Source organism: Bolinopsis microptera, chromosome 6, assembly GCF_026151205.1.
Source record: "Bolinopsis microptera isolate Bmic1 chromosome 6, MBARI_Bmic_1.0, whole genome shotgun sequence".
Classification (NCBI taxonomy): Eukaryota; Metazoa; Ctenophora; class Tentaculata; order Lobata; family Bolinopsidae; genus Bolinopsis; species Bolinopsis microptera.
The window spans coordinates 2,902,270-2,922,727 of record NC_087077.1 but is presented as its reverse complement, the minus strand read 5'-3'; the positions used below and the strand labels follow the sequence as shown (position 1 = coordinate 2,922,727).

General features: G+C 40.4%; 4 protein-coding genes across 4 annotated transcripts in view; 2 read left to right on the top strand and 2 right to left on the bottom strand.

The window, feature by feature from the left end:
- The window catches only part of LOC134816245 (C-1-tetrahydrofolate synthase, cytoplasmic-like), a 59,159-nt gene that overhangs the window by 23,767 nt on the left and 14,934 nt on the right, over positions 1-20,458 (bottom strand). Inside the window, 13 exon segments of the mRNA XM_063825001.1 lie at positions 3,448-3,577; positions 3,769-3,848; positions 4,114-4,228; positions 4,437-4,617; positions 4,777-4,852; positions 5,088-5,253; positions 5,535-5,605; positions 6,302-6,410; positions 6,614-6,656; positions 6,659-6,742; positions 7,087-7,146; positions 9,380-9,515; positions 9,737-9,820. Of these exon segments, the coding sequence (XP_063681071.1) occupies positions 3,448-3,577; positions 3,769-3,848; positions 4,114-4,228; positions 4,437-4,617; positions 4,777-4,852; positions 5,088-5,253; positions 5,535-5,605; positions 6,302-6,410; positions 6,614-6,656; positions 6,659-6,742; positions 7,087-7,146; positions 9,380-9,515; positions 9,737-9,820 (1,335 nt within the window).
- LOC134816240 (uncharacterized) overlaps positions 1-20,458 on the bottom strand; it is a 96,841-nt gene that overhangs the window by 63,051 nt on the left and 13,332 nt on the right. The window lies entirely within an intron of this gene.
- On the top strand, positions 971-3,223 carry LOC134816774 (uncharacterized). Its single transcript, XM_063825765.1, has 4 exons — positions 971-1,749; positions 1,780-2,075; positions 2,249-2,416; positions 2,688-3,223. Exons 1-4 carry the CDS (start codon positions 1,565-1,567, stop codon positions 2,792-2,794), a joined length of 756 nt encoding a protein of 251 aa, XP_063681835.1. The 5' UTR covers positions 971-1,564; the 3' UTR covers positions 2,795-3,223.
- LOC134816790 (uncharacterized) lies at positions 8,077-9,110 on the top strand. The gene is made up of 2 exons (XM_063825783.1): positions 8,077-8,194; positions 8,479-9,110. The coding sequence occupies exons 1-2, from the start codon at positions 8,077-8,079 to the stop codon at positions 9,108-9,110; spliced, it is 750 nt and encodes a 249-aa protein (XP_063681853.1).

The following is a 20,458-nucleotide window of genomic DNA, read 5'->3' as shown; positions in this document are numbered from 1 at the left end:
AGACAGAGACAAGTAGATGAAGAGATTTAACTTAACTCAGATATAAGTTATAAGTTAAGTTTTTAAATACTCTAATGCTGAATAATACTTCTTCACGAGATCAGTCGTAGTTATCAGTTGTTTTAGAAACATCTTTTGCTGGCCCATGCCTCTTTGTCATGTGAAAAACCATCAATTCCATATTTGAGAGTTTTTACAAATTTTTAAACATAATATGTATCATCACTATTGATTCTGCGTATTTACCATTACAATGTATATTAAATTGTATCTTATATTTACGTAAATTGCTTATTAAAGTTTCGTTTATCACCAATTCCCAGGAAATTTGGAACGATAAGAATTCCCTGGTACGTTGATCTATTTTAAATGATTCCGCATCCTGCCATGAATCAACCAGTTATCTTCAAAGGTCATTTGTTCGTATCTGCAACAACACAAAATACAAATTAATGAAATGATCCAGAGCCCCGTATAACGAAGCAACAATTTTATAGAACTTTACAATTACTCTGTACTTTGATACTGTTATAAATTTCACCTTCATATAGAGTCTAAATCAAATAACACTACTTCTCTTTAATTGACGCAGCGCTAATTAATCGTGATTAATTAGCGGGATGCTAGCCAAAATCGTACGAACGTCACATATTGAATTCCCGTTAAAATTATAAAAATCTGATAAGGTGGAGTGATTATTTCTTTGGAGCTGAACCAATTCTGATGGTGTTTCCTCCTTCTGTTATAATACCGGTCATGTTAAGGCTTTAAGGGGTAATATTATCTCCTCTGTAGTAAAAATGACCGAAATTAATGAATTTAAGACACCGTTAGGGCAATGAACAGTAATATTTTAATATTTATTTCCGATAAATCTACCCGTTTTCAATTTGTCTCGCTCCCTTCCAGTAATAATCAGGGGTAATATTATGTTCTTATCTGTAATTACCAAAACGCAAATTTAATAATATTCTGCAGAGTCCCTCAGGACAAGGTAACGCGGACAAGGTAACGCGAACTGATTCTTCTGAGAGCTACTATTTCTAACTCATCCCCTTACAATTCGTTAAAGCTTTTGAATCATGTTCCAGTTATTTAGCATCGTCGCCCTCTTCATCGCACCGTCTCTTGGAGACACAGCAAGTTTAAGTAGGGCTAAAGCTCTGAAGTTTGCTCCTAATAGCTTTATCCAGTATAGTCCTGATTGGAGTCGTTTAACCAGTGCCATATCAGTTTGTGCGTGGATTAAGGACATCGGGCCTTCCCCCACCGCGCATTCTTCAGTCATTACTCCAACAGAGAGCTGTTAATACTGGCTGATGGAAGTTACTCATGTATCTTTGGCTCATGTCAACACTGGCAAAGCAAGCACTCCGTTCCGAGAGGAACTTGGCACTTTGTATGCGTGACGTGGAGTTTGGAATCGAGGGATTACAAATATTATGTAAATGGAGTTCTGTTAGGGACAAAGCGAACAGCAGCAGGCAGGTCATTGAGAACTGGAGGCGAACTTAGTATAGGAAAATGGCATGGAACTAGTAGCAGCCATGACTTTGCAGGGGAAATGGCCTATCTGAATGTGTATGCAAAGGAGCTGTCCTCCAGTGAGATAGGTAGCATGATGGAGCTTGGAATGTGCAATATAGAGGTAGACGTGCACGAATCTTCTAGAGTGATAAGGTGGGAAGATTTGCTTAACCAAAGAAGGAGCGGGACAATCACCGATGTATACTTGGAAAATTGCCTTGAGTCGGTATTCGAAGAAACTGTAGAAAAGAGTGAAAAACTGGCCAGTGCAGAGAGAAAGCTGACCGAAACAGCTCGTGAGCTGACGGAGACTCGGGCAGAAAAAGGAAGGATAGAAGAAAAGCTGTCGACGGACCTAAATTCTACTCTCGCGGAGTTAGAGGAGACCCAGAGAAGACTAAACTCAACTCTGACTGAGCTAGAAGAGGAAACAGCCTTGAAGAACCGGACCTGGGACTGGCAGATCTTCCTCTCGGACCAGTTCCTGAACCAGACCTTCGCCGCGGAACACTCGCAACTTCTTCATTCGACTTGGGATGACATAGCAGGTTATTGGAAGAAAAGTCGTCACAATCATATTGTTTAGTTTAATTTTGAGATTGGTATTATTAAAAGAATAAGTCCAGAATAATTTAACTCATTACTACGCATGCCAAGCAACAGGAAACATCATGTACAATTCATAACACAACTAGCATAATGACAAAACTAATAATTTCAGAGAGACTTGTGGGCATCAGGATAACAGACGAATTCATCAAACTATCTGCCCACATAGACCGTGATGAGGACAGGCCCTGGTCAATACTGTATTCTGAGAATTATTTCAACGAAACATTTACCCGGGACATGGCAGACAGATTGACGAGTATCTGGGAGGGGATTAGTGGTAACTGGAAATATATTTTAACTGGCCACTTGAGTAGGCTACTAAGTATAGCCATAATTTCTTTCCAAATAACTGAACGTACTTTCTCTTCAAATGACTTAACAAATTTTATCCCTTCGTAACTTATTTTCTCCTTCGCCAGAAGTTGTCTAGCCTAACAGTAACACGCGCGCGTCCTTTTCCTGGGGAAAAATAGTTGAGGCCGAAACGTGAGTCAATGTTATCCTTATGTAACTTGGCTCCCATGATTAAATATTGAAAACTATTTCAGACAAGTTGGTGGGAGTAACTATGACGAAGGAAGTCATAGAACTTCTGGACTATGTCACGGACAAAACGAACTGTGGAAGCGGAGGTATTCCAGATGACTACAGCTAACTGCAGATGACTACAGCACTGCTCTGCAACAACGGGAATTCAGGGGACATAGTTATTGTGGAATGTGGACTGAAGCGGAACTTATACGCATGGTTTAACCGCGTAATTTAGTTGGGATATTTTTTAAGAATAGCAATAGCTATTGATTTCACAATGGATACATTTAAGGGCATGATCTTCCTTGATATCATAATCTTAGGGCATTTAAGGTGGATGAAAACTAATATGACACGCAAATTATATATAGAATGCTATAATTAGCAAAATTTTATTAAATTCCTCGGAGGGACTGAGCAATTTACTGCGTTCTGATTCCATTTTTAAAAACTAAGTTTGTCCATAGCATAGAAATTGGGCTGAACAGGTGAATTTATACATCATTTTAATTCTGAAAATCTATGTTTCCACTTTCTGTATTCGATTAGATAGTTCATTAAAAAGTTTTCTAAATAATAGTTTTATTATCGCATTTATTGAATTTGGCCATAAAAATGCACTTATCTGGTCGTAACTTGACTATAAGAGGACTCATCAACCCTCAGGGTTGAATATCAAGATCTTGCGAATCTGAAATAATCTACAACAAAAAACAAACTCCCAAATACACAAAATAAAAGTTGCACCTAAAAGATATAAAATAAATTAATAATTACCTCGAGTGTTTGCATGAGATTTGGTTTCAGAGCCTCCCTCATGAGAGCAGTACTTGCCCCGGTCACCCCCAAGTCATCCACTGTTACTGGCACATTGTCCACTGAGTATGCTACCACTATCTTACCAATCCTGGAAGAAGGTGTTACATGGGCCGGGCACGGTGTTACATGGGCACGGTGTTACAAACAGTGTTACATAAAGGTGTTACGCATGATATTTTTTTATAAAGGTGTAACTCTATAAGCGTGTGTCAATAAATTTCTGGACGCAAAAATATTTGATATTGGATTAAAAATCGTAAAACATTAAAATGTTCGTACCTGGATTTAAGATCGCTCAGATCAGTGGCAAGAGCCAGGACGGCCATGATTTCACTGGCCACAGTTATGTCCCACTTCGTCTGAAAGTTTGGTAATTTAGTGGTTTTGGGATCTTTTCAAATTGAAATAAATAGCAAGCTTACAATCATCGCCCCCCCCCCCCCCCCCCCCCGGCAAACACCCTGGACATTGGTGTGTAAAACTGAAAAAACTGCTCCGCTCTTCAGGATGTGTTATTTTTCTAAAATGTCACACCTAATATCATCCGAGTTACGGGCATCGGGCAATTGTAAAATAATCTGCTCTGGTAATTGATTTACAAAACTCAATACTTTATTAACTAACCTCTCTAGCCATCCCTTTCTCAGTGGGACTCTGCCCAATAGTTGCCTTCCTGAGAAACCTGTCGTTCATATCGAGTACTCTGTTCCACATTATCGTGCCCGGATCTATGTTCAGTCTGAGAATTGGAATACAGCTTTCAGTTTGGCTAATTGATCGTCAATTAGATATTTGCTTGATTTTATGGTTATTTGACGAAAGCTCGTGAGGTTAGTGCAACATTGTTGAGATTGTATCTCTAAAACTCACTTTTTTTCAGCAGATATTAATTACATTCAAATCCAACTGGGCCAACAAAAACCTACAATTAATGATAATGACCGTACCTAGCAAACCTGACCCTATCTTCAGGGGCCATCTCCTCGGGAGTTTTCCCGGTTATCCCAAGTTTGTCTAGTCTCCTTATCATAACCTGAGGGAGGGGTTTGCCGGGAGGGCACAGTCTCTTGAACAGTGCCTCGTCAGTTTGGGTAGCCTCGTGGAATATTCTAGTGTCTATTGCTGCGGCTGAAAATTTAGGGGTTGTTACTTTTGAAATTAAATGGAAATTATTCAGTTGATAAATTAAGATTAATTTGAAAACTTATTTTTTACGAAGGTTTACCATTCGCCATGTTAATTAGACGATCAATTAATTAAATATCAATTAGCATAGTTCACCCTTACCAACAAGGTTATGAGCAGTAGCAATAGCGTGAATATCTCCAGTTAAATGCATGTTGAACTCATCCATCGGCATGACCTGGATCTTACTAATAATTAAAACTAAAATTTTTTTCAAATAGAATTATCAAAATAGAATTATCAAAAGTTGTATAAGTCTAACCTTATAGCTAAGTCTAACCTTATAGCTAGACAATTACCACTTTTGAAATTATCTGAATATTGTTCGAACCGATTGACTAGGAAAAAGTACAAAAAAAAACAACAGAATTATCAAAAGTCAAGGAATGTTACAAAATTTAAAAATAGAGCACCTGTGAGTAACCCCCTCCAGCAGCTCCGCCCTTGATACCGAAGGTAGGACCCATGCTCGGCTGTCTGATACAAGCTATGGTCTGCTTGTGAAGGTGAGCAGATAGTGACTGAGCGAGTCCTATTGTCGTCGTGCTCTTACCTTCCCCCAGTGGTGTGGGGGTTATCCTGGAGTGGAAGCTACGGTTTAATCCCCATTTACTGTACTTCTTCCCTTTTCCAGATTTAAAAAACTTTCTATATTTTTAAGTGTACGGTAAATCGGGATTTTACTGTACTTGTATGGAGCATCACAAAATGAAGAATTGTAAACAGCATTTTATGGTGTTCGAACTCTGGAATTTAAAAATTTCAATTTTCAAACTAACAGAACACACAATGTGTCACTTCATATTTGTAAGGGTTCCGAACCCGACAAGTGTAAACACGAGGCTTATTGTAAAACTCACCCACAAACCAGAACGTAGTTCCCCTGTTTGACCTGTTTGACCTGTTTGGAGTCCAGCAATCCAAGCTTAATCTGAAACCCAGGAATATTGCGTTGGGGTAAAAAATCCCATATCCAAAAACCCGCATTCTCGCATTCTAAGAATGTAGGAAATTTTTAAAAGTAGGAAATTTTTGACAAAAAGTAGGAAATTCGAGAGCCAACTCTGAGAATTTTCGATAATATTTCAGTAGGAATTTAAGTGAAAGAGCAGACTAAAAGTTGCTGGACCGTTATTTAAATGTCTTCAGTCAGGGATCCACTGATCCAGTCTATCAAATTTCGTTTCACAGACCAAAGTTTGTTGCTATTAGCTACAAAATCTGTGCATCAAGTAACCACTAACCAGATGTTAATTATTGGGGCATTTTCGCGTACACGACATAAATAGTTGTCATTATTACTTTATTAACATTTTACTATCTACTTATCTAGTCTATGAAACCGGATATGTCTACAGTGTCACCCGATATCTGTATTGGCAAGCAGTAGCATATACACATCACGTCTTCAATGTGTGTATCAGGCGCGCGAATACAAAGACTTTTTATGCGAGCGAAGCGAGCGGGCCACAGAAAACGAAAAAATTGAGAATGTAGGAAATTAAAAATTTTTTGGATATGGGAAAAAAATGGGCTTTTATAATAAAAAACCAATTCATTTTGTAAGTAAATATTAGATTTAATCAATATTGGTTCATGGGACTGTCCAAGAAAAAGGTGTAGAAACCTTAGCTTTATACTCCCCGTATAACTCCACCATGTTGTCGGGTATGCCAATATCACGTGCTATGTTCTTGATCTTGTTCGGGGTTTGGGCCAGCGAAATCTCGCTGTCACTGAAATATATGATGTTGCCGGGTTGATGTTTCGATTATCTCATGCACCGGCTCAACATATTTTTTCGAACGAGATTTTATCAAAATTATCTCTGATTTTTGTATCACTATCCACTGTCGACTTTAATGATCGACGATAAAATCAGTTCAACAACGAAACATGAACATTTGCTAAATTCACTCCTTTAACAGCTCCACCACACCTCGGAACAGGATTGATTCTCCTGAGAGCAAGATATTTCAGATCCAGGAGGAAGATGTCCGACTCAGCTTCTCAGCACACCCCACTGTGTTCTCCATCAGCATCGCAACTGTCATCGGACCAACTCCTGTAACATTATTTTACAGGATTTAACGTGTTTACTGTCTCATCGGCGATGTTTTTTTCGTTTTTATTTTATTAAAATCGATCGTTTTTCATGCATTAAATTAATAAAAGCGTTGCCCTTTCTAATAAGGTTTCAAGGACTGGGTTCGGAAAACAGTGCTAGAGTTACGGTAAACCATCGTGTAACCAAACCTCGATGGCAGAGATTTCAGCCCGAAAATAATGGTAGCAAAAGCTCAGAATGTTCTAGCAGTTCTTACTCAGAATATTACCCATGCCTCAGTAGTCAGTACTCAGCAGTATATTATTATGCTCAGAAGGTTTCATAAGATCTTACAACTTACCTCCAGGGGACAGGCGTTATAAATCCAGCCACTTTACTCACGCTCTCGTAATCCACGTCACCGACTGCAATGGTATTTTTCATCAAGTTTCTCTATTATATTTTGAATCTAAATCATTGTTTAAAACATAAAATTTTAATTGTACCGAAGTTGCAGAAGCCTTATCATGCGTTTAAAACCACCTTTTCCCCGTATACTAATTGCAAATGTTTTAGAACTCAACCAGAAGATGCTTAAGATAATTATTTTTTCCTTCAAAATTCGGAATTAAAGTCTTCACTCCTTATCTTAATTATTTCCGTCGTAGACAAAATCTACCGTACACAGAGCCGTGAGTCTAAGTCACGTTTCGAGGAGTAAAAGTAAACGGCAGATTGGAGTGGTGAACATGAGACTCAACTAGCTCATCTGTCACGTGTCCATTGTTAGAAACGAGCTACAGTTCACGTGAAGCACGTTGAGAAGTATCACTGAAATGATTCATTTCTATTGAGGTCTACTTGCCAAAGCGCAGCTACAATCACAGCTGGAACATTAGTTAAGTTGGGCCACATTTTTCAAAGTAGATCGCACTGTAATCTGGAATTAGAGACAATCGTTAAGCACTGCATTAGCAGCAGAATGAAATACTTGGACGCGTTTTAAACATAGTTTAAACATTTCCCATACAAAGTTACCAGCCTTCACGCACTATTCACATGTCATCCAATGGGAATGACCCGCAGGCAACTATTTTAACATATTTTCATCGTAGACGAGAAGATCCCAGCAGTGCACCGCGCACGTGTCGCAGTTATTCCGGAAGTATCTTGTTAACATGTGAAGTTGGTCGGTAGTTAGGAGGAGTGTGTTTTAAATAACTGGTCGAGCCACCACCACCCCCGCTATATATCTCATATCAGTACCATTGTCTTGTAGTCGTGGCAGGAGTTACAATTTTTCTGTAGACTACTAGCGTTTTGCTTTATTTTTCACTTCATCGTTACTTCAAGTAATGAACGGAAAGCGGAGACGCGAGATTGAAGATACGATGGGAAATGGAGCTAGATGTGATCTGGACAGCGCGTCAGGAATGTCGGAATGCTTTAGTGTGTCGTATCTTAGTGGTGAAGGTATTTTCAGCACATTTCTCGTTCCCAGGATAAACCACAACATGGTCCTCCCCTCAGGCTCACGACCAACAGATGACTCAGTGGATTTGAGGAATGCGAACATACCTGTGTTTATAGAATCAGGTTCAGTTGGAATGGGGGGATATGAAGTAAACCATAGGATTACTTACGGCAGCTGCAGTACCAGCAGTACCGACAACAGTAATATCAACAACAGCTTCCTAACAGATAAACTCCAGTCTAACAACACGTGTCGTGAATTAAACACGAGAAATCACCTAAAGAGAAAACGAACAAAGCTGGCAAAATACTTCTCCCCAAAACAGTGTGGATGTGTTTTTCTGCTGACACAAAGATCCTGACTCCAGGTCACCAGTGGGAGGATGTATCGGATGTTCCTCGTCGAGACGAACCTCTGACCTTTTCCTTCTGTCAGTACGAGACGGACTCCGTCCTGACGGACTTCCGGGATAGTTCAGGGGTAACAGTGACCGCACGTGTCAGTCAGTCAGCACTGTTCTATGTTAGGGACAAGGGTTGGTGCGCCCTGAGACCCTCAATAGCCGCTGCAAGATACGGAGTTCACGTCTTTCTGTTTCTTTGCCCAGGGGACTTGTGCCAACCTGTTCTCTTCCAGGAGGAGATATCTCTAGAGTCAGCTGACAGCACAAACTCCTCTTCAATCAGAGTTAAACGACCGATGAACTCGTTCATGTTGTTCGCTAAGAAGTACAGGTTGGAACTGACGAGATTGCACCCAGGGAGAGATAACAGGGACATAAGCATACTGTTGGGGGAGAAGTGGAGGAAACTGTCGAGTGAGGAGAAGAAGAGGTACGCTAGAGAGGCACAGACCCTGGCAGAGGTTCACAAGAGGAGCCATCCTGACTGCTGGAAAAGAAAAAAGTCTAAATGAATACTGAAGTTTCGGGGCGATATCAGGTCGTTGTGAATTTGAAATGTTGTAATGATGGAAAGTTCGAGGTTGTTAAGTATTAATTGGGTTGAGAGAATATAATTTCATTTTCAGTTCTCAGAGCAAGAATCCAGACAATTTCTCCCATAATCACTAATCACTTCCTTGCTGTTGAAAATAGCTCTGATGAAGGAATGAAATCTATATCATATTCTAATATTATTGTAGTTGTAATTGATTAAGCAATGAATTTTAACGAAAATACTAACCCGGTTTTCTCTTGCCGTTTTTCTCCTCGCTGTAGTTGATACCACAGTCAATAATAACAGCACCCGGCTTCACCATATCACCGGTAACTAGCCCTGGCTTTCCAACTCCCACCACCAATATATCCGCTGATCTCGTCTGGAATCACATGTTTTCAAACACAATGAATCATGCTAATATATAATAAGTTGTATTGACAAGAAAGTTTCGAATAAAATTCTTCCATTAGCACGGCTTCCAGATAAACTTGATCAATAAAAAGTTAAGTCGTACTGTAGATAAATAATGGAATTGGGACCCATTTTGAATAGAATCAAGTTGTTAGACGAAAAAGTTGCAGATTGAATAAAGTTGTTTACCTCTGCGCTAAGATCGACTGTTTTACTGTGACAAGTGGTGACCGTACAGTTTTCAGCCAAAAGCAAGTCTCTCAATGGGGAGCCCTGCAAAGTAAGCTCGATTGTTAGATTGTATCTCCTGTGTTATGGGTTTGTAAAAAAGTATTATATCCAAGTAAAGATAAGATTATAGCGATTAAAATTAGCGTACGTACGTACGTGACTTACTGACCTTATCAGTTGTCACGCGCCGCGCCACACCGCGCCCAACGGCGGGATTACCGATGCAAAGCTAACTGCATAATTTTCATTTTACCATGTTCATGCGCCCTCCCAATTAAATACAGATAAATCCGCAGAAATAAATAGGACCAGTTTGCCAAAACTAAGAAGATACGCTTTCCATCTCTGAAATTTTCCGGAGCAGAAGCAAAATGTAGCTGCGGTTATATTTTGTAAATAGTATGATTACGCATCTGCCTTGATTTTTGTATGTACAGCAAATTTGTAAACAGAAAACCGCAAAAAAAACAAAACTGCGTAGTATATACATGATATATATATATGTTTGTTTGTTTGTTTATAGGACCCGTCCCAATCTCGTATCGGAAACTGACGAAACTCAATTTTGAGTGTGAATACGGGTGGTAGTATACATATATAACGTAACCTTAATCCTTATAGTACACCCTTGCTGGTACCGCGACAATTGACCCCCCGACAATCGACCCCCCGACAATTGACCCCCTATGTAATTACACTGGGGTCAATTGTCGCGAAATCTAGGGCTTAGTACGACAATTGACCCCCCCCCCCCCCATGTGATTACACTAGGGTCAATTGATCGGGTTAGGGTTAAGGTTCGGTTAGGGTCAGGGTCGGGGTCAGGGTCAGGGTCAGGTACAGGGTCAGGGTCAGGGTCAGGGTCAGGGTCAGGGTCAGGGTCAGGGTCAGGGTCAGGGTCGGGGTCAGGGTCAGGGTCAGGTACAGGGTCAGGGTCAGGGTCAGGGTCAGGGTCAGGGTCAGGGTCAGGGTCAGGGTCAGGGTCAGGGTCAGGGTCAGGGTCAGGGTCAGGGTCAGGGTCAGGGTCAGGGTCAGGGTCAGGGTCAGGGTCAGGGTCAGGGTCAGGGTCAGGGTCAGGGTCAGGGTCAGGGTCAGGGTCAGGGTTAGTTACATTAAATTATATTGTCGGGTGGTCAATTGTCGGGGGGTCAATTGTCGGGGGGTCAATTGTTGGGGGGTCAATTGTCGCCCACCCACGCTTGCCGGGTTTAACACAACAAATAATGTATAAATTTAGAATTGCCTTAGTTGGCTTAGTACGACAATTGACCCCCCCCCCCCCCCCCATGTGATTACACTAGGGTCAATTGATCGGGTTAGGGTTAAGGTTCGGTTAGGGTCAGGGTCGGGGTCAGGGTCAGGGTCAGGTACAGGGTCAGGGTCAGGGTCAGGGTCAGGGTCAGGGTCAGGGTCAGGGTCAGGGTCAGGGTCGGGGTCAGGGTCAGGGTCAGGTACAGGGTCAGGGTCAGGGTCAGGGTCAGGGTCAGGGTCAGGGTCAGGGTCAGGGTCAGGGTCAGGGTCAGGGTCAGGGTCAGGGTCAGGGTCAGGGTCAGGGTCAGGGTCAGGGTCGGGGTCAGGGTCAGGGTCAGGTACAGGGTCAGGGTCAGGGTCAGGGTCAGGGTCAGGGTCAGGGTCAGGGTCAGGGTCAGGGTCAGGGTCAGGGTCAGGGTCAGGGTCAGGGTCAGGGTCAGGGTCAGGGTCAGGGTCAGGGTCAGGGTCAGGGTCAGGGTCAGGGTCAGGGTTAGTTACATTAAATTATATTGTCGGGTGGTCAATTGTCGGGGGGTCAATTGTCGGGGGGTCAATTGTTGGGGGGTCAATTGTCGCCCACCCACGCTTGCCGGGTTTAACACAACAAATAATGTATAAATTTAGAATTGCCCTCATCGAAAGTTTGTAATTAGATTTGCAGGATAACTGGGGCAGTTAGTTGAGCTCAAGATAAGCATAATTGAGGCAGAGTATTCGATATTGTAACTTTACAACATTAGATTCCACCACATTTTGTGTATAAGCTAAAATTCCTGCAAACTATATAATGTTGTTTAACTATACTACATCCAATCCTGACTAAAGTGACTCAATTTCATTCTGTTGATGGATTACGATCCAGCTTGACGAGTTATTCATTTGCCAAGATTTACCTTCTTTTGTTATTTATCAAAATATGTCGATTGTCGATAATATTAAAAGTCGCTGCATTATCAACTTTCCATTTGATAATAAGAATAATGAACGTCTTGTTGAACATAATATGTGTTTTTCCTTATTTTTAAAAGTAATTCTTTTCTCCGATGTTACGAAAAAGGATAGTTGCGGGCACTGCACTGGGCATGCCGATATTATCTCATTGTACACAGCAGTACTAAGTACACAAATCTAATAGAACGAATAGCGGCCGATAGTGCGACATTAAATCAAGGGATATATAATATCCCTAGATCTTGGGGTTAAGGTTTGATTATACCTTTATGTTTTCTGTAGTATGAATGCCACGTTGCTTTATCATTAGTATTGATTCTGCAGGACGGAAAAATCTGGCTCATGTCTTATCATCGATTTCACAGTGTATTTTATAAACATATGATATTTACAAACATAACAATCAGTGCCCATTGTGACAGCATGGCTTTCCACGGACCTGATGACCCTACTCTTTGGATCACTCGTCAGTTAGGTTACTGGGAGAATCAGATGTTTGGAAACCTGGATCCTAACTCTATCTGTAGCATTTTAATGAACACGTGCATCCAGTCTGACCACATTGACCTTACTAAGCTTGAAGAAGCAGTCAGAGCTCTGATTTACAATCAGCCAAACTTTAGAGCAGATGTGAGGAAGGGAGAAGATGGAGTGATATACTTCACTCCTGCCACTGATTTCTCTGATGTGTTTGAGTTTATTGACCAGAGTGGAGATGCGGAAGGGGTTACAGGTTACACTGGCTGCTGGGAGCTCTCAGAGAAGTTAGTCAACACACCCTTCTCCTGTGGATCTGGGGCTCCACTTCACAAAACCTACCTTGTAAAGAGACCTGACTGTTACATGCTGCTTAACCGATACCACCACGGCATTGGTGACGGTACCACAGGGTTTTCGCATCATCAACGAGATACTGAGGCAATATGATCTGTTGGTCTCTGGGAAGGCAGTGGATCTGTCACCAGCTGCGGTGCTGATATCAGGCGAGGACATGTCCAAGTTTGTGAAGAACGACGAGCTAGTTGAGAAGATGATTGAGGGTAGATTGGAGCGAGCCAAGGTTCAGGAGATGCTTTTGCCGCTTAACCGTGAAGAACTGGCGGCATCTAAACCCTCCGCAAGTAACCCTTGGATTAACAAATCCCTGCATGCAGTAGGCACTGTAGAGGGTCTGACCAAGTTGAAAGCCCTGTGTAAGAGATTAGGGGTGACGGTTGGTTGCTACAGCTTTGCAGCTTTGTTTTACTCGGTAGCTGCAGTTCACATCAGGAGAAGAGGAGGAGAGTTTCCTGAAATGGGTGTTCCAAAATTGTATGGGGATGTTGTTGGTAACCTCAGGTCCCGGGTAGAACCAGATCCTGGTGATGAATGCTTTATGGTTTGCATTGCTGAGATTGAAATAAGTGAGAAGATAGAGAAAGAAACCACGCTCTTGGAGACCGTTAAAAACATCAGCCAGCAGCTCAAATCTTGTATCGAGGAGAAGAAGTTTCCTTTGTTCGCGCAATTCAAAGAAGCAGTAGAAACAGGGAAACACTCCGAGTACCTCAACTCCCAGCCAGAGGGAACCTACTGCGAGTTCCTGCCAAGTAACCAGGTAGGGTTCAAGTACCCCACCAAATACAGCTGGGGTGAGATGACTTCAACCCATTCATTGGGATCTTACTGCTGTCCTAATGGTGCCAACCAAGTGTTGCTGTATCAGAGTGTTAACGGGGTCTTGAACTACACAACTCGCTGCCGTAACGGAGAGAATAATTGTAAGGATGCCCAGGAAGTGCAGGATTTGTTTGTTTCCGTCATGGAGAATACAGAGAGGGTGAATGAAAATACACGAGTTATGGATATTGTCGATTTTTAATACGGTCATTTTAAGAATGACTGAGCGATTTTATCTCTAGTATGAACTTTATAAATCTCATTTCTATGGCTTATTTCATGGCCAATTCTATGGAAAACTTTATGACTAATAATCTTGTTTGTGTAACTTGTAAGTAGGCGCATACATGTAATGTGTAGTCTATTATGTACGATTTAATAATGAATCAATTACTTATATCTCAATCTGAAATTCATTCAATCTCATGTTAAGACTAAGTGATAACTTTTAATTTGATTAAGCCCATTACATGAAATATCTGTAAAATAAACCATTTTGGCAATTCGGTAGTGTAGCATAACACGGTTAACGCACGGTTAAAGCACAGTTAAGGCACGGTTAAGGCACGGTTAAGGCACAAGGGTTACATAAGGCACGGTTCTTAAAGCACGGTTAACACACGGTTAACGCACGGTTAAGGCACGGTTAAGGCACAAACTGCCCAAAAGCAACCATTATGGTCGCTTAAGGCACGGTTAACACACGGTTAACGCACGGTTGGGGAAATATAACATATAAACATACAAGTGGTTAACTAAGGCATGGTTAAGGCACGGCTAGAGAAAAGGGTTACATAAGGCACGGTTGAGACACGGTCACTTAAGGCACGGTTAACGCACAGTTAAGGCACGGTTAAGGCACAAACTGCCCAAAAGCAACCATTGTGGTCGCCTAAGGCACGGTTAACGCACGGTTGGGGAAATATAACCTATAAACATACAAGTGGTTAACTAAGGCACATGATCTGAATGTGACGATCTGTAAATTTTACAGTGCGATTCCCGCTATGAATAAATTTTCTAATTGTAAAGCAACAGCCCTGCTTCGTTTGACCGTCCTATATTTGAAATCCTTGTGCCATAACCGTGCCTTAACCGTGCCTTAACTGTGCTTTAACCGTGCCTTAACCGTGTTATGCTACACTACCGAATTGCCACCATTTTAAAACTATTTATTTCATCAATTCGAACGTTCTGCCCTCATGGATGATGGAATAAGATATCGCTGTGCGACCGCCCATATTTTGAGCTTTTTAAAATGAGAGTATCATAATATTTTGTAGCGGATTTTGGACTGACTGTAACCTGGTTAATTATATGTAATCAAATTATGTAGAATACAGCATCCTTACCCAAAAATTTCGACAATGGCTATTATTCAGAAGAAATTTTTTTATTAAATACTTTTCAAATTTTACAGAGTACAGCAATAGATGAATATAAAATAGAATCGTTCAAAATATCGCCCCCATCTGTAAAATATGATGGGCACCCAAACACGGTAAACACATAGTGAACTATGTCCGCAGTAACTTGGACCCATTACATCGAATTAATCTAAATCCAAAAATTTATGAAAAACTATTTAATAATAAACAAATCCATGGTGAATAACTGTGGATATAGTGTCAAAATTGGTATTTCATACGTCAAATTCCAGATACATTAGATACAGGTCTGATATGGTCATTAATGTGTGAGAAGGTGTGCGGGTGAAGTGTGATATGATGTTGAAAGTATAGGAAGGTAGATAAAAAAACTTAATAAAACAAAAAATAATAATATGGGGAGCAAAGAGACTTGGCTAGACTGTTGTTTCACTATCTAATAAACATTTCCATAGATGCTTAGTGACCTCAGCTTTGAAAAGACTAGTAGACACAATCTGTCTTACCTGTAAAGGGAGTCCATTCCACAGTATATGTGTTCTGTAGAAAAACGATTTTGCCAGTGGGCTATTTGAGGTACATATGGTGTGTGAATTCTGACTTAACTTAGGTAAAATTGATGACACAATAGACAGACTGTCGAGGTGGCAACGTCTTAGTCGAGAAGTGCCCTGATATAAAGAGAGATAGTGAGGCAGCGATACAGGAATTAAATTGTTCAGAACTTTGTGGAAAAAAATAAGATCATTCAAGTCAAACTTATGAGACAAAGGGAGAATGTCGACAAGCTTGCACTTTTTGACATATTGCTCAGGTGGATAACTGCGGCCCTCTTCAGACAGAATCCATTTAATAGCTCTCTTTTGGAGACTTTCTAATTTATCACTAAGTGATTTATTACAAGGGCGCCAGATTATGGAACAATTTTCGAATTGGCTACGAACCAGGGAAAGGTAAAGCGCCCGGCGACGTTTCTGATCAATGACAATATGGCCATTTCTTCTGACCATACCAAGTTGTTGGCAGGCCTTAGTATAAATTCTGTCGCACTGACTATTCCAACTTAGCTTAGGAGTAACATTGACTCCAAGATCTTTTTCTAACTCTACATACACAAGAGGAGAGCCATCAAGATTATATGCGAATGGAGGAGATAAAGATGGTTTTCCTGAAACAATTTAAAGCACTTTACATTTTGCTGGATGGAATCGCATTTTGTTTCTTAGTGCCCAGTCAGAGAGATAGTCTATATCCATTTGTAAATTTGTGTTATCAGAAGATGAATGTATTTTACGCCAGATTTTTGTATCATCGGCATACAAAACAATATCAGTATTATCCGAAAGGCCAAGAGGAATATCATTGATAAACAATACAAAAAGTAAGGGACCAAGGATAGAGCCCTGGGGGACACCAGAATTAACTGAGAGGGTAGATGACATCTCATTACCAATAACCACTCTTTGGTAACGGCCTTGAAGGTAATTGGTAAGAAATTTGAGAAGTGTACCATCAATGTTATATAAGGTCTTTAGCTTATGAAGAAGGATATCATGATTTACAGAATCAAATGCCTTAGCAAAATCAAAATACACAACATGATTGATAATATTTTCGTTAAGAGACAATGCCAGGCTATCACAAAAGTCAACCATATTGGTTGTGCATGACTTGTGCTCTAGAAAACCATGCTGCCTGGGATCAAGAAGGGTACTTGTCAAAGAAAGCAGTTTACGTTTAACAATGCGCTCAAAAACTTTCATGACTAAACAAGTAAGGGATATTGGTCTATAGTTTTCAACCTCACTTTTCTTACCTTTCTTAAATATTGGGACAACATTTGCAAGTTTCCATTCTTGTGGAATGTAGCCGCTGTTGTAGGATCCACGAAAAATGCATGTTAGAGGGTAAGCTAAACCTACGGAACAATTTTTTAGAATTTTACCGTGTATGCCATCTGGTCCCTGGGCTTTATTTGAATTAATATTTGAAAGAAGCTTACGAACATCCCGATGATCGAAGTCAATATCAAAATCAACATCATTGACATAGGAGATGTCAGTGTCATAAAGTGAAGGATCCGAAAACTGGTTATAAAAGAAAGAATTGAAAAGTTCAGCTTGATCTTTGGGTTTGAACCGAAGCTGTCCAGAATAACTAACACAATTAGGAATACGGCAGGAGTTAGATTGATACTTAACATGTGATCAAAACTTCTTAGTTATAAGCGCTGGATCATCACTATTGAAAAGATTGTCTCTTATTTTGGCTGATGAAAGCCTCTTAAAATCTTTACGGCTAGTAACAAACTTTAACTCATCAGAAATAGAACCAGAAATTTTAAATTTAGCTCTGAGTCTATCTTTTTTACGGCATGAAGAAAAAAGTTCACTATCGAACCACGGGGGTTGGAACTCTGATTTAATAGTTACTTTAGGAATATGTATATCAACTAAATTCATAATGCAGTCTTTAACTAACTTCCAAGACGAATCAGGATCTAGGCATTCTAGGACTTGCCAATTAAGGGGGCAGGGGGGGTCTTTATGAAATTTCTCTCGAAATTGATTTTATAGTTGTTTCTAATAGAGGGGAGTGATATCTATCTGCTGCTTTTGGTCCCATGGAAAAATATTGTTCCTAGACGAAATTATTGCCGGTCAAAGGTCAGCGCTCATGTGTAATTGTATTGTGCGAGCGATTTTCAATCGCGCGCCCTGAAAATCGAGTCTAAAAATCTATCTTCTCCTACATTTTTTGAGCAATCACCCTGAAACTTTCAGGATATGTTTTAAGGACCATTTAGAAACTTTTGCTCGTTTTAGAATTTCGAGATAGGACTTTAAAAAATTTTAATTCGATTTTGAAAATCTTGGACCTGGAAAGTTCGTCAAAAAAAGAGGTCCAAGATTTTCAAAATCGAATTAAAAATTTTAAAAGTCCTATCTCGAAATTCTAAAAAGAGCAAAAGTTTCTAAATGGTCCTTAGAACATATCCTGAAAGTTTCAGGGTGATTGCTCAAAAAATGTAGGAGAAGATAGATTTTTAGACTCGATTTTCAGGGCGCGCGATTGAAAATCGCTCGCGCAATACAATTACACATGAGCGCTGACCTTTGACCGGCAATAATTTCGTCTAGGAACAATATTTTTCCATGGGACCAAAAGCAGCAGATAGATATCACTCCCCTCTATTAGAAACAACTATAAAATCAATTTCGAGAGAAATTTCATAAAGACCCCCCCTGCCCCCTTAATCGAGCATAATTCACGATTAATCATGTCCCAGTTTGCTTTCTTAAAATTATAGATTTTACGTTTAGGAGTTTTCTTACGGGAAAAGGAGCTTTTAATTGAAAAAGTGACAGGAAAATGATCAGATTTGCACACGGAATGAGGATCACAGACATTCAAGTTATCGATTGTGTTATCATAATTACTGAGAAGAATGTCTAATGTATTACCACTTTTATGGGTTGGTGATGTGATCAACTGGGAAAGAGAAAGATCACTGAAAGAATCTATGAAGGATTGCTCAATAGGTACGGTACTGGATGAAGATAGCCAGTCTGTATGGGGGAGATTAAAATCACCAATAAGATAGATTTTAGGGGGATTCTTTTTGGAAACTAGCTTGCGAATATAACTAACTATGACATCATGATTAGGTAACCCAAGAGTTCCTACTCTATAACAAGTACAGATTACAATACTCTCTTTGTTAGGGAAAGCAATTTTAACGGCAAGCATTTCTGCACCTAGGCTAACTGGTAGTCGGGTTGTAGTGGCGTCGAGATCAGACCGAACAGCCAAAAGAACACCACCTCCATTTTCCCTAAACTTTTTAGGGTTATTAGGTGTTATATATTCTAGTAATTTATTGTATTATTAACCGATATACTATTCAGGATGACTACCTGGGTTTTGGTTTTGGTTTAGCTTTTAGCTTTTAGTCTTGCGTTTACCTTGTCACAACGATTCATAACAATGGCGACGAGTCTGGTTTCGAACTTACGCTTATCCAAGGAAACTGATTGTGTCAGAGAGTGGCTGGAAATCTTTGAAAACGCCGCTTCTGTGTTCATTTTCGCACACGCAGATAAGTTACCAGATGACGCAAACGAGAAAACTGCTAAAAAAGCAGAACTCATGAGAACACTGTTAACAGTCAATCTGGGGCCTGACGCGTTGAAGAAGTTGCGTGCATTTACATTTCCAGCTGAAATTAAAGACACTGACTACGCTACCCTGAGAAAAACTCTTGTTGATCGGTTATCACCCAAAACAAACATTGTAGCTCAACAGCAGAAGTTTATGACTTTAAATCAGATTGCTGGTGAATCCTTATGTACTTTTATGTCACGATTGAAGGAAGCTGCTAATGTTTGTCAGTTCGGTGATTTGTTTGATTTAATGGTGCGTACACGTTTTGTGGCTGGACTATCCTCTGATAGGATACGTGCTGAACTCATATCAGAATCTGCTACCAATGACACGTCTGCCAGCCTGTTCGATAAAGCTCAGACGAAGGAGAACGCTCTGCAAAGTTCAATGTCAGTCACAACACACTATGTTCAAAAACCCGGGAAGTTTCAAAAACCTCAAAACTCTAAGTTCCATCAGAAGGCCGACCTTAGCATTGTTTGTTCACGTTGTACTGTTCGTGGTCATGTTGCGAAAAACTGCAAAGTTCGTTGCAGAAACTGTCGCAAACCCGGACATATCGCGAAGAACTGTCGTTCTGCTAAGAAGCAATCCCATTGTGTTGAAGGGATTGGTGATCATGATGATGGCAACGCTTGCGCTGCTGATTATGGGTACACACATCAAGAGTCGGAGAACACGTTGTACTGCGTGGAGACGACTGATCCTGTCCAGATTCCAGTACAGACTCCTGTTCCCGATGGTACTCTTCCTGCATCAGTTGTTAGTAATTTATCCAGTTGTATTGATTGTAATCAGAAACCATTTCTTAAAGTTGAGATTAATGATAAGATTTTGAAAATGGAGTTAGATACTGGTTCATCTTTAAGCTGTATAAGTAAGTCTGATTTTGCTAGACTAGGACTAACTGATTGCCAGATTGTTCCATGTTCCCAGAAATTGCGAGTAGCCAATTTTAATTGTGAAAGCATTGACTGCAAGGCCCTTGTAAACGTTGAATTTAGAGGCAAGAAATGGATTTTACCACTATATGTTGTCGATTGTCGGTTTCCCACACTCCTAGGTCGAGAGTGGATCATCCAGATGTTTGGTAAAGACTGGTTGGATCATATGATAGGACTTGTTGATGTTGAGCAATCTTACGCTGTCTCCAAGCTTCAGAGAGATGAATTTGTTAGTGAGATACTCCGCAGTCCTGTGTTCGATCCTGGTGTTGGAACTGTTAAAGGATTCGAAGCTTGTCTACAATTTAAGCCTGATGCGAGAG

What these genes read in the sequence shown, in the direction of transcription:
- LOC134816774 (XM_063825765.1), top strand. Translation starts at nt 1,565, where the DNA reads ATGGCCTATCTGAATGTGTATGCAAAGGAGCTGTCCTCCAGTGAGATA. An exon ending in TACTTGGAAAATTGCCTTGA is followed by an intron (nt 1,750 to 1,779) that starts GTCGGTATTCGA and finishes TGTAGAAAAGAG; the next exon opens with TGAAAAACTGGCCAGTGCAG. An exon ending in TATCTGGGAGGGGATTAGTG is followed by an intron (nt 2,417 to 2,687) that starts GTAACTGGAAAT and finishes AAACTATTTCAG; the next exon opens with ACAAGTTGGTGGGAGTAACT.
- LOC134816790 (XM_063825783.1), top strand. Translation starts at nt 8,077, where the DNA reads ATGAACGGAAAGCGGAGACGCGAGATTGAAGATACGATGGGAAATGGA. An exon ending in GTCGTATCTTAGTGGTGAAG is followed by an intron (nt 8,195 to 8,478) that starts GTATTTTCAGCA and finishes AATCACCTAAAG; the next exon opens with AGAAAACGAACAAAGCTGGC.